Source organism: Malania oleifera, chromosome 6 (genome assembly GCF_029873635.1).
Source record: "Malania oleifera isolate guangnan ecotype guangnan chromosome 6, ASM2987363v1, whole genome shotgun sequence".
NCBI classification, from domain to species: domain Eukaryota; kingdom Viridiplantae; phylum Streptophyta; class Magnoliopsida; order Santalales; family Ximeniaceae; genus Malania; species Malania oleifera.
The window spans coordinates 13789322-13807011 of record NC_080422.1 but is presented as its reverse complement, the minus strand read 5'-3'; the positions used below and the strand labels follow the sequence as shown (position 1 = coordinate 13807011).

At 33.1% G+C, this 17690-nt stretch overlaps 1 protein-coding gene across 3 annotated transcripts; it reads right to left on the bottom strand.

The window, feature by feature from the left end:
- Positions 1 to 480: 480 nt before the first annotated feature.
- LOC131157684 (ent-copalyl diphosphate synthase 1-like) lies at positions 481 to 11978 on the bottom strand. Of its 3 annotated transcripts, none has more exons than XM_058112017.1 (15): positions 11927 to 11978; positions 8501 to 8626; positions 7756 to 7832; positions 7192 to 7498; positions 6781 to 6964; positions 5945 to 6165; positions 5679 to 5799; positions 5420 to 5532; positions 4994 to 5220; positions 4731 to 4846; positions 4252 to 4350; positions 3597 to 3851; positions 2503 to 2632; positions 1389 to 1589; positions 481 to 793 (listed from the first exon to the last, which is right to left on the bottom strand). In XM_058112017.1, the coding sequence occupies exons 1-15, from the start codon at positions 11967 to 11969 to the stop codon at positions 566 to 568; spliced, it is 2448 nt and encodes an 815-aa protein (XP_057968000.1). In that variant the 5' UTR covers positions 11970 to 11978; the 3' UTR covers positions 481 to 565. The 3 variants fall into 3 exon arrangements, with proteins under 3 accessions (XP_057968000.1, XP_057968001.1, XP_057968002.1); XM_058112018.1 differs by having other exon boundaries at positions 5420 to 5499; positions 11927 to 11975; XM_058112019.1 differs by lacking the exon at positions 3597 to 3851 and having other exon boundaries at positions 11927 to 11975.
- Positions 11979 to 17690: the final 5712 nt, after the last annotated feature.

The window sequence follows — 17690 nt, the reverse complement described above, 5'->3', positions numbered from 1 at the left end:
GTAGAAGCCTAGTCAACTCCTAATAAATGACTTAAATTTTGCAATCTAAATATGATTTTAGATAAAAAAAATATGGGATTTATCTCTCTTATAAGGTCTAGATATTTGTTGCCTAGCCAAATGCGAGGATTGCTAAATCTCCATTTCACGTTGAGACTAAACAAACTTTCTTGTTATGTGCTCCTTTAAACTGTTGGTGATTTTTGGGATACATGCAGGAGGGGGAAAACCTTTATATTATAACAAATATGGTTAAAACCACTTCATGTTCTTTCTTAGACCATTCTAACGAGCTTCTCATATAGATCCACTAACTAAATTTGCACAAATTGAACCTTAAAGATGTTGGGTACTTTACTACTAACCTATCATGGTAGTTTGCTACTAAATAATTTTAGCAGTTGTAATGTGTAATAAAATTTTGTACTATGTGCATACTTTAATCTTTTTCTCATGAGTAACACCATTTAACTTGACATATTTGGAACTTAACAAAATATATTATTTCATCATAAATAAGTATAAATAATGTGACTTAAATTTGTTTTAAATGCACAGATCAAGCTCAAATTACTCGTTGAAAGAGCACTTGAGCAATGTGTTGATCAATAACTTCGGGATTACAATAGGTTGTGTAGTAAAAACTCTTTGCTACTATTAGGAAGGTCTGCTTAATGTTGGGATCGATATCATCTGAGGAGTTTTGAAGCACTATCTGCACAAGTTTTTGCATGTCTAATTCGATTTGAGGGGTTGTCATGTTGCTTCTATTGTTGTTGTCACTATCATGTACCTGATAAAATCAAAAGAACAATAAATTGAGAATATTAAAATTAGTGATTATCCAAGTAAATCAACCAAGACTATTACCAATGATGTAGACTATTTATCATTTCATTAATTTTGATGGGTGAGTAAAATTTATGAGCTATATAGAGTCACATACAAATCACAAAGTATTGCAAAGAAAATGGATTAATTGGATGGATAAAATTTATATATGACAATATTGTAATTGTTTGAAAAATTTCTACTTAGAAACTTCTAACGATGAAAATAAGGAATCCATTTTTTTGGGGTAGGGGTTTGGTGCTACTCCCTCCTCCAATTAATTGAGCTAAAGATATTTTTAAATATTAGGTGTTTGTTCTTTTTTCTTACATAAATTAGCTAGTAAGCATCCCTAAGGAGACAATTCTACGGTCAAAAATTGAAAGATTTCTCAAGTTGGAATTGTAGGACATGTGAGATGTGAAAGGTTACGGAATAGAAGATAAATGAGCTTTTGTAACGCAATTGAGACCTAGTATAGATTTTCAACCTCTTCTTTTTTTTTTCCCCCCCAAAAACAAAAAGTTAGCAGACTTTTGTCATATATAGGGTCTAACCTTTTTCTTCTTCAAATGATGAAGTTGGTGACAAACTCTAGTGGTGAGGATGGACAAGCTTTTGTAACGAGGATGAGACAATAGCTCCTCTGATACCCAATGCCCAGAACTCAAATTTATGGTACGCACTACAAGCTCTGCTTCACCTTGTTCCCTTATACTGGCTCCTTCCTCTAGCCACGATAGCATCCACATTTTCCACTACAAATTTTGCCACAAAAACACAAATGTCAAAATCACTCATTGATGAGATATATAAGAAGCATGTTGCTAATCAGTTTGCAAGTGGTGCATAAATTCTCTATTTAGTGTTTTATACACAGACATATGCATGTGTATTACACACACACACACACACACACACACACACACACACACACAGATATATATATATATATATATATATATATATATATATATATATATATATATCTGTGTTTGCGTGTGTGTCATATATTTAAAATAATGTCTAAGATAGGAAAAATCAAAATAGAAGGTCACGTATTTTCATTTTTTTTAAGTTTTGAATGATATATCATAAGTGAAGATTAGTAATTGATTTAAGTTGTAATTATTTCTAAGATATCATAAAATAGTTGGGTTTAAAAGCATATTCTTCATTTAGAAATCATCTTTGGAGAAGTCATCAATAATGGAGAAGTCATCAATAACTAACTTTTATCGGAGCAATCAATTTTTATCTACTAATGAATATTTACCTATTTAAAAATAATGAAGGGTTTGAGTCCTTATTACTTGACAGAAGTATTAGGAAATATGGGGATGTTGTTAGTTAGAGAATTAGTCAAATTCTAAGGGGACTCAAAGATCATGCTTATTAAGATAAATGCCCCCCAAGAGTCGCTCAAGTGGTAAACTCAAGGCTCTTCTAGTTAAATGATCAGAGAGTCTTGGGGGTTACAACTTTCCATTGAATTAATACTTTGGTATTTAAGTAAAAAATGGTAGAAGGGCGGTCCCATAATCTCGATGGATCAGACGAGTGTGTAAAAGGCCTCAAATACCATCGTTTCAAAAAAAAAAAAAGAAAAAAAAAAAGAAGAATAGATCAATAAGTAAATATAATCTTGTAGATGTGTGGTGTAAAACTCACGGCATGACATAAATGGGGGCGGATATTTCTTTTGTGTGCCACCGTTGCCTCTACTGAAAGATGGTTTAGGGTTTCAATTAGGGCCCTAAGAGGACTTTGTGCTGTCTTGTTAGAATCCTTCATGGACCACCTGCAACACATATCATACTTTAGTAACTTCCAAATGTATTTTTATGATAAGAATTACGCTCTTTATATTAAAGAAGTTAGAATGCGACATTGCTTTTTGGTACTTTCAAATGTATTTTAGTATACCAAAAGATAACCAATGCATATGCAGTGTGTAACCTTTTGAAAATGATTTTGATCCTCATCTCTCCCCTTAGGCTTCCCAATAGTACCTTATTACTAATGTTAGCATATGCAAACACCATTACTTTTAGCATTCTTAGGGAACTAAATACTCTATGTTGCATTATTTTTAGCATATACATAGATACTCTCTTAGAGTTCCTACCTTCATCATCTTTCAATATCATCTAATTAAAATTTTTTTCAATACTATTAAACTAAAAAACAAACCATATAATGTTGATGCATATAAGTAATCGTTCTAATATAATGTTGTCTATTGTATTTCTTTTTTGTTATTATTTTTGCTAGTTAAATAAATTTTTTTTCAATAATACTCATGAATGAGTGTTCTTTCTTTCTTTCTTTTTATTTTAACAAAACAAGGACAAATGTACATTTTGCATGTATGGAGTAAGCCAAGAATTGCCTAACATGAATAAAAAATTGTTCTTAATATATCATTTATCTCCAATGAACTCATCTTGTCACTAATTTATAAAGTTACTTTTGATACATTAGAAAGAAAATGAGATTCATTTCTCTATTTTTTCTTAAAAAAAAATTGGAAGGGGTGAGAATCCACAAATCAATTACGACTAAAGTTTAGGCTATATTGAATTTTATTTAAATTTAAACAAATTTAAATATAAAGTTTCAAATTTGTGTCCTCAAACACAATAAAATTTAAAAATTTTGATAAGTCAATATAGAGAGAAGTGATACGAAAAGCTTGATGAAGATGGCACTACAATGATAGATCTAAATAATTATCTCACAAAGAGAACTAATTAACCACATACCTTTTGTCATTTGTATAGTTTGTATTGCCAAAAGTACTTTTGAATTCATGGATGAAGGCTCTCCTCTGCTCCCTTGTAGTTTCCTCATGGTTGAAATAAGATGAAATCATGTCCACCATTATTGTAGTTTTAGCCCATGCCAATCGCCCCTTAAACCTTTCTGGTTCAAATATACTAGCTGCTGCTACAAAATATGCCAGGAGAAGTGTCTTTCGGCACACCCCTAACTCTCCAAGATTGTATTTTGCATACCACCTATGTTTTTTGTTCATTAGCATGGATCATTCTGTAAAATATAATTATAAAAATGTTTAATGTTCCCATTTATTACAGGTAGTATTCCGACTAGATATGTGACAATGAGACTCATTTGAGGTGAGGCTCGTCCATATGTCCGACCCATATACTATTTGAGACACATGATTTGAGATATTTATCTTGAATGATATTTGGTAGTCCAAAAAGCCATTTCTTTTTTATTTATAGGGTACCTATAAGTTAGAAGTACATCATGTGCCCAACCCATAGACTATTTGGGACACAGTTTGGAATATTTATCTTAAAAATATTCAATATTTGGTAGGCCGAAAAGCCATTTATTTATTTATTTTTATTTGTGGGAACCTATAAGATTGAAGTACATTTGGTCACTTACTTTTGAAAACTAGCCCATTCAAATTGATGTAGTGCTTGACAGCTGTTGTAGTCTAGTTTGGCTAACTCAAGATAGTTGTTGTTGTTCACATAAGGCATCCTGAAATCAACGTTAAACATGACAAGTTAAAATGTGTTAGTCTAAATTAACACAAATTCGATTTATCACATTTTAGAGTGTCTTAAAGAAAATTGTTAAACCTAATTAATTATTTTGAGAGACATTTATTAATTTATTTTATTTCATGATGATGATTGTAAGCACAACATAACTTTAAACGCTATTTGATGAAATTAATAACGGTTTAATTCACCTCTTTGTATCATAAAAAATATATAGAAATATGAAATGTATAAAAGTCATAATAATAAAATGACAAAATGAAAAATTGAATGAAATTTGACTAGTTCAAATAACTTGACCAAGCTCGAATGTCGAATCACACCTCATAAAAACCAAATAAATAATAAAGGAAGTACCTATAAAGGGTCTTGCCAATCCAAACATCGTTGTCACCACCATATTGTTCTACATAAAATCTAGTTTCCACCCGAGGTAAGCTTGCATACCATGGAACCTCTAGTGCATACCCCACCTATCATTAACATAAAAAAATTATACATACACACTTTTCTGAAAGAAATTCTTTGCTTCAAATATAGTTGAATCTCTTTTTTATTAAAGTATCTCTTTGGGTGTGTGGGTGTGTGTGTGTGTGTTTATATACACACATATGACATACCTCCCCAGGTAAGTCTTTGATTATAATCCACTTATCAAGGAGCTGTTTGGTAGCTTGTTTTTCTTTAAGAAATTTGCATGAGAAATTCTTGGCATCCTCAAGAATCTTCTCTCCCGGAAACACCAACTGAGAAGCTCTGTACAAGTTAAACATTCCGGTGACTGCTTGCGTTGACTGTCCTGTGAAGCAGAAGAACTCCCCGTCGCTCTCAAAATGTCCAAACACGTCTGATCACAAAAGTGCATGAAAGATAATCACTAGAAAGATAATTAATGGAATTAATTACCATATAGATACTCTTCATTAAATTATATATATATATATATATATATATATAATATTCATAGTTTAAATCATGAAAATAATTTTAAATTTAAGATATTTTCAGGATACAAACTTAATTTTCACTAAAAATAATGAAATTACCTGCGGAGACATCGAAGCCATGTAACCTAAGAAGCTTGAATCCCATGGCTGTGTCATCTATGTCATGAACCGGTGTATTTCTTGCCCAGCAAATTCCCCGTTCAGTCCAATATCTAAATTTATTATTCAATTGCACAATTGATGATAGTATTCGATACATAGGAAAGATATGAAGTTGATTGCTAATTAATTTACGTATTCATCATATACTTTTTCATTTTATTCCATTCAAGTCTATAGTAACACATTAACAAAGTACCTATGGACATAATGGGCGCATTTTGTAGTTTCGGACTGGAAATATCGAGAAATTCCGAGGCGTTCCAACCGATCCACGATCCAAATACGTTCGAACAAGTCCACTGGATAAACATTTGGTACTGTTAAGTTGAATAAAGCATTAGTAAACTTAATTAGCTAGAATTCAATTAACTAAGACAACTTAATTGAATTGATTTGAATTAAAAACTAGGGCAGGAACAATAAAATGCATTAGTACTTAATGAAATAATATAGATTAATTACCTCCACCATTAAATTTTTGAACAGCATTGTTGAGATAAGCAAGACAATTAGGGTTTTTGGTGTGGATGAGGGCAAAGGCAGTGGAGGATGGAGAGAAAAGGAAAGACCCATCCGAGCACTGCAGCTTTAGAAGCTTTTCCCAGTCAAGCCCTGCCAATGCCATGCCTTCCAAGCTATGCAGCAGTGTTGTGGGCACTTGATGCATTATGTCTTTTGGTATCCTATCCAACACCCACCATATATACATACATACATATATTATTAGTACTATTACTACTTGAAACTCTTACCTGAACAAGTCCTTTGGACCCATACAGACAACACGAAACTGAGGAAATAAAATCATTGTCATAGCCTCGGGTTTTAACTCCTCTACTATTCATGTATAGTGCATAGCATCAATACTTCATATGTTTACACATCTATCACATAATAATAGGATATCAATATGTTTAAATGAGACTTTTTCATCTTCCTTTTTTTGATAATCCGGGACTCCAACCATTATCGCGTTACTTTGGACACTATGATGCGGCACCAAACCCGAGGGTGGAAGCCACCCGCCCATTGACGTACCCTTGATAATTCACTGGAGTAAACTCTCAAGGGGGAATCGACCCGTGACTTTAGGGTTACCAAAGTTACACGTCACCCTTACCACTTGAGCCAATCTGATTGGACTTTTTTCATCTTTTATATGATAAGTTCTTAATATAATTACATAGATAGTAGCATAGTAGAGAAGTTGAGGCTAAAATAAATGACATAGTTTTAGGATTGAAGTTTAAATTTTGAAACTACCAGTTTTAGGATTGAAGTTTAAATTTTGAAACTACCTTGTGAGTTTTAGATTTCTTCTTGCATATATTTCTTGCAAGTTAGGAGAATTAGTAGGGATTTTGATATCAAATTTTTGAGCTATTTCAACGAGCGAAGGGAAAGCAACTTCGAAACCAATCGGCATGTGCTCAGCATTCTCATTTTCAAGCTTGCTTATGTTTTCCTTGATGAATGACATTCCTGTCATGACAAAGTCGCCAATTAATTAATCAACTTACTCTGCTCATTAATCAATCAAAAAAAAATATAAATTTTATTAAAAAATATCTCTAAAATTTTACAAAATCACAATTCACTTTCAAAAGTTTAAATTTCAATATTGAGATATTGTTAAAAGGAGCGAAATGCATTGTGTAGTGAAATTTAATTTAAGAACTTGTCATGTAAAACACCATTGTAGTTCTCACCTTTTTTGAATTTGTCGTGATGAGTATTCCATTTTTTCAATGCAATCACACAAGCTAATGTGTTAAGGATCCTATCGTGGGCGGTAAACACCAAATGGTCACCCCAGGAACCGTCGGAAAGTTGATTCTTGGCGATCCACTGAAGGCTAGATGGAAACTGAGGAGCACCACTCCCATTGACATCTTCCACAAGAGCAACCCATGCTGTGTCGTAGGCTGATACTGTTATTTCTCCATCTCCCATCGATCCCAACATTGATCTTATTCTATCAACGCGTTCCTTTATCTCATCATTCGATACATAAACCTTAATCATTCATTTCAACCCAAAGACATAATTAAAATCATAATATATATATATATATATATATATATATATATATATATATATATATATATATAAGGTTTGGGCATAATCAATGATCGCTCACTCTTACTAGGGACGAATTCTTCGTTTTTGAAGATCAATAGTTTACTCATCGGCCAAGACTATAAACACATTAGGAGCTTCCATTGCTCGCAGTGAGTAAAATGAAATGAGTTAAATGGTGAAATTAAAAGTACCTCAGGAGCTTCCTTTTCTGTGTCATCCTTCACAATCTCCTGGCACTGTATCCCATCGTAGGACTCTAATTTGTTTTCTGCACGCACAATCAATTTTGTGTATACATAAATATGAATGTGTATAGTTAATAGTATGGGGACGTAATGTGTATAGTTAATAGCCTTGCACGTCGCATGAAAATTGGAATTTAGCTGTTTGCCTTTGGCCCCGATAGCCAAAAGGCTACAAAACCAAAAGTTTTGATATTGACATATGACCATCAATCAGAGAATTAATTGAGAAAATTATTAATAAATTAATATTATTTTTGAATTAAAAAAAAAAAAAAAAACATTATGCATGAAGTAAAGTAATAAATATAAAATTAACATGTAAAGTGATGTATACTTAAAAGTAACGGTCCTATTATAAGAAATTCAAACCTACTAATTACAAAATATTATTTTAATACCTGAATCTATTAGTTAATAAGGTTCACATCAAATTATTTTTCTTGTTTGCAGCTCAAGTATTAATGTAACATTTTATAATTTAACAAATTTTAAATTTTGTACCAAGGAATGGTTCGTTTTAAGTTAGATCGCGTAATTAATAGGCTTGAAATCTCATATTTAGAATGAATTATTTCTGTGCATTTGTGTATATTTATGTCTTAAATGACTAATAGATAAAGAGCATGAATAAACAATGAGGCAGTTATACATATTTAATGAAGCTAATATTAGTAAGAACGCATATGCTTACCAGTGAAAGATTTTGGGGAATCTTTGGAGGCTGGAGATGAGCGTGATATGCTGGGAGATGTTAACGTTGGAGAGAGGCCAAAGAGGAGAGTGGATGCTTTAGAAGACATGTTTTGCTCTTGTTTTCCTGCAGGAGGGAAGGAATTTAAGAGCCTGCTTATAAGGTGGTAAAAGGAAGAGAGAGAGAGAGAGAGAGAGAGAGAGAGAGAGAGAGAGAGAGAGAGAGAGAGAGAGAGATGTTTGGTTAATTTAGGTTCGAATTCTGTCCTACTAAGTGGATTAGGCAAGTCGTAGGATAGAGGTTAACACTTCTTTTATTAGAAAATAGAATATTTGACCTAAAAATGTACTTGCATAAATATTAATATTGGTCGATGTATATGGAAGCACAAAACTCAATAAATAAAAACTACAACTAGCAGTAGAAAATCACAAAATAATAAGGTTGAAAAAATCATGGATGAGGCTAATGAAATTGGTGGCAATGGTTCAATATTGAGCAATATTACAGGTTATTTGAGGGTCTGTGACCATTTTGGGTCTCATGGCAACACGAAAGAGCTAGGTGCATGAGGCCCAAAACCCCTTTTCTCCTCTACCACTTAAGCCCATGATACACATATCTATTTGATCTTAAACATTTTTCATGTTTAGGAAATTAGATTAGGTGAACATGCAGTTATTGCTCTGAATTAGGTTAGGTGAACGAGCAGTTATTGCTCTAAATTAGGTTAGGTGGACGTGCAATTAGTGCGCTCTTTACATATAGAGGTGTATTAGCAACCGCTTATGTACACATTCCAGATAACAGAAAGTAAAAAAAAAAAGAGTTAAGACGTCCCTGATTAGACTTCGAAACTTTATGTTGAAAGTATCAAGTTTAAATTTTTAGAGGAATTGAGAAAGGGCGTGGTATGAAAAATGAACTATCTCAAATTTAAAATTTGAAAGGAATTAAAAAAGGGTGTGGTATGGAAAATGAACTTTCTTCTATTGTACAATACAAACAAACCTCCAATAGACTCATACAAAAAATAAAAAAAAATAAAAAAACCAAAAGAGAGAAGAATTTATTATACACCCCTCCCTGCCCCAAGGCAGATTATATATATACTTTTTATTTTAAATCAAGAACAATTGAAACTAGAAATAGGCAAATGTAACAATGAGAAGAAATCTTTTAATGAAATTTTCTCAAATCTGAAATAAAGAATTGATGTTTTCTTTTAATATAGTTATAATTATTGAACAAAAGATTTACCTTAAACTAACTATGATAATGTGCAATTAGTTAATTTCATATTTTTAAAATTAAGTCGTGAGAGGAGAATTTATTGCAAGAAAAATGTTGTTAAAAAAAACATTAAAATTTAAAAATAAATGAGCAAAGAGAATAAAAAATGTTGATATTAATATTTTATTTTAAGTAAGAAAGACATAAAGTAAAGCGATTGTCAAGTTGTTTATTAATTAGGGCAAAGACTTTGTCGCACAGTAGAATGGAAGGAAAAAAATGTGAAGAACTCGTTGATCACTAAAATGTCATCCTAACTTTACCTCTTTTGTAGAAATTTTTTGCTCATAAAAATTTTACATATCACCATTTTTTACCTAATTGGTTATAAGCATTTCTCATAAGATCGACTGATATTAGTAATAATATTATTTTTATTTGCTATCTACTTGGTTATAGACATTTTTCAAAGGTCGATTTATAATAATTACAATATTATTTTTCATGCATCATATAGATTCATTAGACAAGGACTCCATCATAATAATAAACTACAAAATAACTCCTCTTTAGCATCAAATTTTTATAGACAAATTGATTTTCATCAATAAAAGTGAACGGGAAGGTAAAATCATTTTCGTTGGCTATTCCAAGATAGTGAACACTAACTCTTTGAGATAGTACGCACTTAGGGGTATACGAACGGTCGATTTGGCTAAATTCAGTTAATTAACCGAATTAACTGAAATTTTCGATTAACAATAATCTCTAACTGAACTGATTAAATTAGTTGTTATAACCACACCGTACCCAACCGAACCAACTTTTCAGGTAATTCAGTTAATCGAATTTGACCGAAATAATTTAAAATTAATTATAAAAACAAAATATGATTGCAAATTTTAAAATTAATTATAAAATTGATGTTTACCATTTCTTTTAAGTGTGTGAGCTGAATTAGGAGAATGACATTGATTCAATAAATAAACTAAGAAAATCGAACAATTATATATTATGTAATATATTAGTTATATTTAACATAACTAATTTATATTTAATTTTTTGATTAATTAGTAATTTGGGTAATTCAATTAATTGAATTAAAATTTCTCATACTCGAATTGAAAATCGAATACCCGAAATTATTGAAATCTATAACCGAACCGAACCGAACTAACCAAATTCGATTGGTTAATTCGGTCAAACCTGATTAATGCTCACCCTTTGTAAGCACTTCAGAAAAGAAAATTTATTTTAGCATATATAGCAATTTATTACATGATAATCTATTGTGTTGGGTACAATAAGGTGGCCAGGGGCCATAAATTCTTAAAAATACTATACAAGCTATTTCAATTATGTAGAATTTTGACATTAAATGTGTGAAAAATAGAACGTAAAATTTAAATTAGAAAATATATATTGAGAAAGAAAATTGATGCATACTTCTCACAAAAGACTTGACCTCTCTTTATTTTCTCTTCGAACTAATTTTTTCTTATTTGTCCATATCAATAAAAAAAAGTTAAGAACTACAATATCGGAGAGTTCTATTTCACGGATCATGTAACTTTTCATAGATCTTACTCAAGGTGAATATTTGATATCTAGTTTTTTGGTATAAACCCTCGAAACTTTATATGAACAACACTTAGCATTTTCTTTGTTTATAAATATGGGTTCTATTTTTTAGGTTTGTTCATAACAAATGTTTGATCTCTTGATTTGAGCGGATTTTTTCAAATGAAAAATACAAATGCAAGCACGAAACTTGTTCCAACTAATGCCATGTGCAAAACTGTTTGTTACAATGTGGAATGGCTCAAACAGGTAAACTCAAGTGATAAGGGCGAACTTATGACTTTGGAGACTCTAAGGTCACATGTTTGATTCCCCCTTGAGACATTACGCTAGTAAATTACCAGAGGTGCGTCAATGAATAAGCAGCTTTCACCCGTCGGGTTTGGTGCTGCACCAAAATATCCAATGTAGCACGATGGTGGCTGGAGACCCCGAGTTATAAAATAATAATAATAATATGGAATAACTGAATTTTATTATTTCTTTTGCAGTTTTTATTATGACATAAACATGTTACATAATTTGATAAGCTTTATTTTAAATTATCATTCTACATAAAATATGAATGAAGGGGGAAAAAAAACAATAATGGATATGAATACAGTATCGTACCTTTGATGTGATTTTCTGGAGATGTTTTTCCTTTCCTTCTCATCTTGAATATATCCTCTCCGCGAGTACAAGGAAGTGTGTTGTATTTATATGAATGTCAAATATATTTAAAATGCATAATAATTATTACATGCATTCATATTTATTTGGCGAACAAACTTATAAAGTTTTTCCATCCACTCTTTCAAGGGAAGGTCTTAACTCTGGGGCCCCACTTCTCCACTTTATGAGTCATAAAAGAGTACGTACATGTATCTTGAGCAACCCAAAAATATCAGCACTAATTGATCTGTGCCCCAACTATTTTGTGTGGTGTGAGTAGAAACTATATTTAATATGCAAAGGTACATTTAAGTATGGGCTCTAGGCATTCAAATCAATCTTGACACTTTCCAATAAAAAATTAGATCCTCTTTTATATATATTTAAGGAAGGCCTTCCCCCCCAAATAAATAATTAAACACATACTTTAGGTTAGAGTTTTTTATGAAAATATTTAAAAAAAAAAACACACAAATATAGGGTGGGTGGGGGTATATTTACAGTTTTGAACTCAATTGACTTTCTAAAAGTCGGTTTTGAGTATGAAAAAAAAAAAAATACAAAATGTAGCATAACCAACTTTCCAGAAGTTGATTCTGACTGACAGAACCACTCCCCCTTCTCCTTCTGGCTCCTTCCCGATGCCACACTACGGGGGGAAAAAAAATGAAGGAGTCAAATTCGACTTTTGAAAAGTCGATTTTGACATGCAGGTTATGTGGGAAGCCCCCGTGCACTCCCTTCCCTAGTCCCCTCCTCCCTGCCTCCCCTTGACTGACATGACTGCTCCTTTCTGAGGCCACTCTGTTGAAAATAAATAAATAAATAAAGGAGTAAAAACTGACTTTTGGAAAGCCAGTTTTGACTTGCAAATAACGTGGGGAAACCCCCATGCACTCCCTTTCCTAACCCCCTCCCCTTGCCTCCTCGCGTGCTCCCTCGCCCCCACCCTAGCGTTCTATTTATTCTCCTTCACCCTCCCACTTGTCGTTCATCCTTTCTCCTTGCTTCTTTCTTTTCCTTCTTCTTCCTTTCTCCTCCAGCATCCCTCACCACCTTCAATTGCTGAGTGAACGTTTTGCATATTTACTCTTGTAACTGCTCTCTTTCAAAAGGGTTAGTGACGATGTTGTCAGTGACATTCACTAATTTCTTGTTTTTGCTTTGATTTTGTACATTCATTTCATTTGATATTGAGGTACGTTTATGATTATGATATATTTATATTAATATATATTTTTGTGAGATAATGGTTTATATATATGAAATAAGATTTGTTCGAAATTGCTGTGATTTAATCATAATATTTATATTGTGTTGAAATTTTTTTATGTTGCAGTTAAACTCTATTTTTGTAATAAAAGAATAACTACATGAGGTTAATTTAATTTGTCGATTTTTTGAGAAAAGAAATATTACCTTAGTTGAAAATTTATATTTCTTAATTTATGTTGAAAATTTAGAATAACATCAAGTTCATCAGCAAACAAAGTTACGGTTTTATTATACGTTGATGGTGAGATTATACATGGATCGACTGGTATTAAGTACAACAGAGGGTCAACAAAGAGGATTCAAGTTAGAAAAAGGATGAAGTTAGAAAGTTTCAAACGAAAAATAAATGAAGGATTAGATATTGAATCAAATGATTACATGTTAGAATTAAGTTCGAAATATCTGCATCAATGGAGTGGTGGAAATGTAGTGTATATCGAAGTCCTAATAAAGGATGATGCAGATGTGCTAATTGCATTGGACCCGCAAAGTTCTTGTCCTAATGTGTATATAGTTGAAATTCTTGTTAAATGCATCCCTCGAAGCAAGAGTATGGGTGGAGCTTCAAATGTGCAGAGGGAAGCATTTTTTCATCCTTAATCATATAATGAATATGATACTGCTGAGACGAATAGGCTATTTGATCACCTTTCATAGGTGATGACAACTTTTGATTTGATTAATGTCCCAAGCACATCGTTCCAGCAAGAATTTGTGTCAACAGAGTTTGAATGCGAAGAGGCTAATTTGCAAGGATTCAATGTGGGATGCAGTTTTTATGATGAACCATGACAATCAACTGAGTGTAGGCATGACAAAAGTTTAGCTGGAGTTATGTATATACTAGACTTTAAAACGGTTCCATCAATTGTTATAAGAAGAAGAAAAAGAAGAAGAAGAAGAAGAAGAAGAAGTTGTCATGCCTCCTGAGAACACAGTCACTACAAAAAAATTGATGTGAGTGTCGGATTCCAGAATTCCACCAATGCTTCAATCATGTAAGAGTCTACAGAAACATGCAAGAGAAAGTCAATGTGTCCGTATATCTGAGAAAATGTCAAACGTCCCTGAGGCGTCCACCCCTTCCAAATATCTTTAAGCTCCTTCAGGGAATTAGATTAAGTATTGATGTCAACCCTGCCCAGTATCTCAAGCACAGATCCCTTACTCGCGTTGTCACCCCTCTTCTCTTGTTGACTTACGGAGTACAGTTGCACTACTGGTTCGGTTTCATAATGGACTACTGTGCTCTCCATGAATGAGTCGAATTTTAAACAGAACTTTGGCCAAGTATATGGGAATACCTAGTATGAAATGCAGGATGTTAGTAAGCATGCAACACATCTTAAAGCTCAAGTTATAGACATATAAAATCATAAGGAGAAGGATGGAACCTCTGTCCCAATCCCGGGTAAGTATATAAACAGGGTTTCCTGAGGCTTCATCCTAGGCAAGGAATTAAGGTCAATCATGTGTGGTTAAGCTCTAACCCCTATTTGGAAAAGGTCCCTAAATTGAAACTTCATCCTCCCTTACAGAGGTCCGGACAAAGCTCGCACAGAGCAAAGTGGTTCGTGGGTCCCCATAGGCCATGCCACATGGGAATTGACACTATTACACTTCTTTCTAATCCTAGTAAGGGAAAGCGTGGGTATACCAAGAAAAGTTTCCAAAACATTTTTTGAAGTTAGGATTGTTTCCTTACATTCAAAATTTCAAAAATATGTTTTAAATTCCCAGTCATATTTTCAAACTCTGACTTTCATGGCTTTCGCCTCAAATTTTTTTTGGAAGAATGTTGAAAAATCCTAAAAGCATGGTTTCGACCAAGACCTTAAACTAGTTTTCCCCCACACTGGTCAACGTTTGACCGGTTCACCACTCTCGGGACCGGTTCTCTCCATTTCGCTTGTGCTATTATTATATCTAAAAAATTCACAAAAATGACAAAAATTCTCAAAAATTCCAAAAAATATTTTCACACTCTGATTTCCTTTGATTTTATTTGTGTAATTTTGAAGTTCGGAAAAATCACAAAAATATTTCTCAGGCACAAAAAATCATTTTCATCCCGAACAAACTTCGAAAACTTCCCGGAATTGTATTTTCTTACTTAGAAAAATCTACAGATTTCAAAACCCCCGGGAGTTTATTTTGTATCCTATTTTCAATTTTTCTTCCCGATGATTGCAACCAAGGGTATTGACTCTTCGGAGTATCGGATTGCCCCGGTTTTAAGGGAATACCTATATAATATTTTCATTTTTTTGATTTTTGAAAGGTAGTTTTGAAAGGCTTATCAGATTTGTTTTGGGACAGTTTTTTATTAATCTAGTACTGTTCGTAAGAACAGACGCGTAGGGGTTGCTAATACCTTCCCCTCGCGTAATCATACTCCCAAACCTGACTCTTCTTACGTAGACCGATTCTACCACTACTGGGGTAGCAATCAAGTGTTCTAACCGCATTTCAAAAGGTTAGTGGCGACTCCATCACACATTATTTTTCTAGGAAAATTACATTTTCAAAATCACATATCCATTTTCCCAGTTCATAGCCGCACCCATATTTTGCGCCGAGAGAGCGGTTCTCTCCAGGGCCGATTCCGTCCGAGACTTCACGAAAGCTTGGCGACTCCGCTAGGGAGCTTGAGAGTTGAGCCAGTGATTAATTGAGCATTATCCCAGTCTCAAATCTAAATAAGCCTTCTTGATTACTCCCTTTCGTTTTCGTACAAATTTTGTTGCATATACATGAATAATTATGAATACCCTGTTTGCTTTGGTACGTGAATGAGCATGCCCCCATCACTGTAGCAAAAAAAAAAGGGCGGGGAAGATAAGAGCACTTTGCGAAAATTAGAATAGGGTGAGTGGAGAAACCCTGCTGAGATTGAGAAAGGGCCGGAGAGCATAGAAATGCTTTGCAAAAATTATAAAAAAAAAAAAAAAAAAAACTAAGAGGAAAGAAATGGAGCAAAACCCTGCAAAAATTGAGAAGAGAAAAGAGAGTAATTAAGAGTAGAGAGGTCTTGCCTATTTAAAAAGGGAGAGCAAAGAAAGTTCAGAAAGCCAATGAGAGAGAGAGGGAGGGGGCTCTGTGAAGAGGTCAGAGCACGAAGAGCTACAATTCAACCTCAGGATTCTGAGCGACGGAGCAAAGAACCTTCCACCTCAAGGCTAAACCACCATGAATTTGAGAAACTTAGGGGACTCTAATTAAAGAAAGTTGTTTTTGAAATCGACTAATTAAAGGTACTTGACTTTCAACGGGGTCAACGATCCTCAAAATTTTAAACCCTCAATTCCCTAAAGGTGCCAACTGAAAGGAATTGCCAACAACAAAAACCTAATGCTTGGCTTGAGAACCAAACAATATTCGGATCGGTCATCGGTGCGACTCAACCTTAATTTCAGATCTCGAGGTCATTTGGGGCTTAAAGTCGACTCTTGTTTTGTTAGGTTTTCTTAGGGTGGATGGTTAAAATTGGGGTGACGACAGTTATTATGTTGGTTGACATTGTCATGTGCTTGATAAAATCAAATGATATAAATTAAAGAAAATAAGGCTAAAGACAAGTCAAAGTAAATTGACCAAGTCTATTTAGATGATATAGATTATTGGTCATTTTATAAGACTTTGAATAGTGTGTGAAAATTGTTCGCTATTTAAGCATTGCGAAGGAAATCAATTGATTAGAGGGAATTAACATTTCCATATGATATGATTGCTAATTATCTAAAAATTTCTAGTTAGAGACTTTAAATGATAAGAATAACATTGCTCCTTCCTTGAGCCGCCATAGCATTCACATTTTCCCATGAGATTGGCTAATTGTTGGAACTTCTACATAAGCATGTTTGCTTGCCAAATCTAGATGTAGAAGCCTAGTCAACTCCTAATAAAGGACTTATATTTTGCAATCTAAATATGATTTTCGATAAAAAAAATATGGGATTTATCTCTCTTATAAGGTCTAGATATTTGGTGCCTAGCCAAATGAGAGGATTGCTAAATCTCCATTTCACGTTGAGACTAAACAAACTTTCTTGTTATGTGCTCCTTTAAACTGTTGGTGATTTTTGGGATACATGCAGGGTGAGGGGGAAAACCTTTATATTATAACAAATAAGGTTAAAATCACTTCATGTTCTTTCTTAGACCATTCTAACGAGCTTCTCATATAGATCCACTAACTAAATTTGCACAAATTGAACCTTAAAGATGTTGGGTACTTTATTAGTAACCTATCATGCTAGCTTGCTACTAAATAATTTTAGCAATTGTAATGTGTAATAAAATTTTGTACTATGTGCATTCTTTAATCTTTTTCTCATGAGTAACACCGTTTAACTTGACATTTTTGGAACTTAACAAAATATATTATTTCATCATAAATAAGCATAAATAATGTGACTTAAATTTGTTTTAAATGCACAGATCAAGC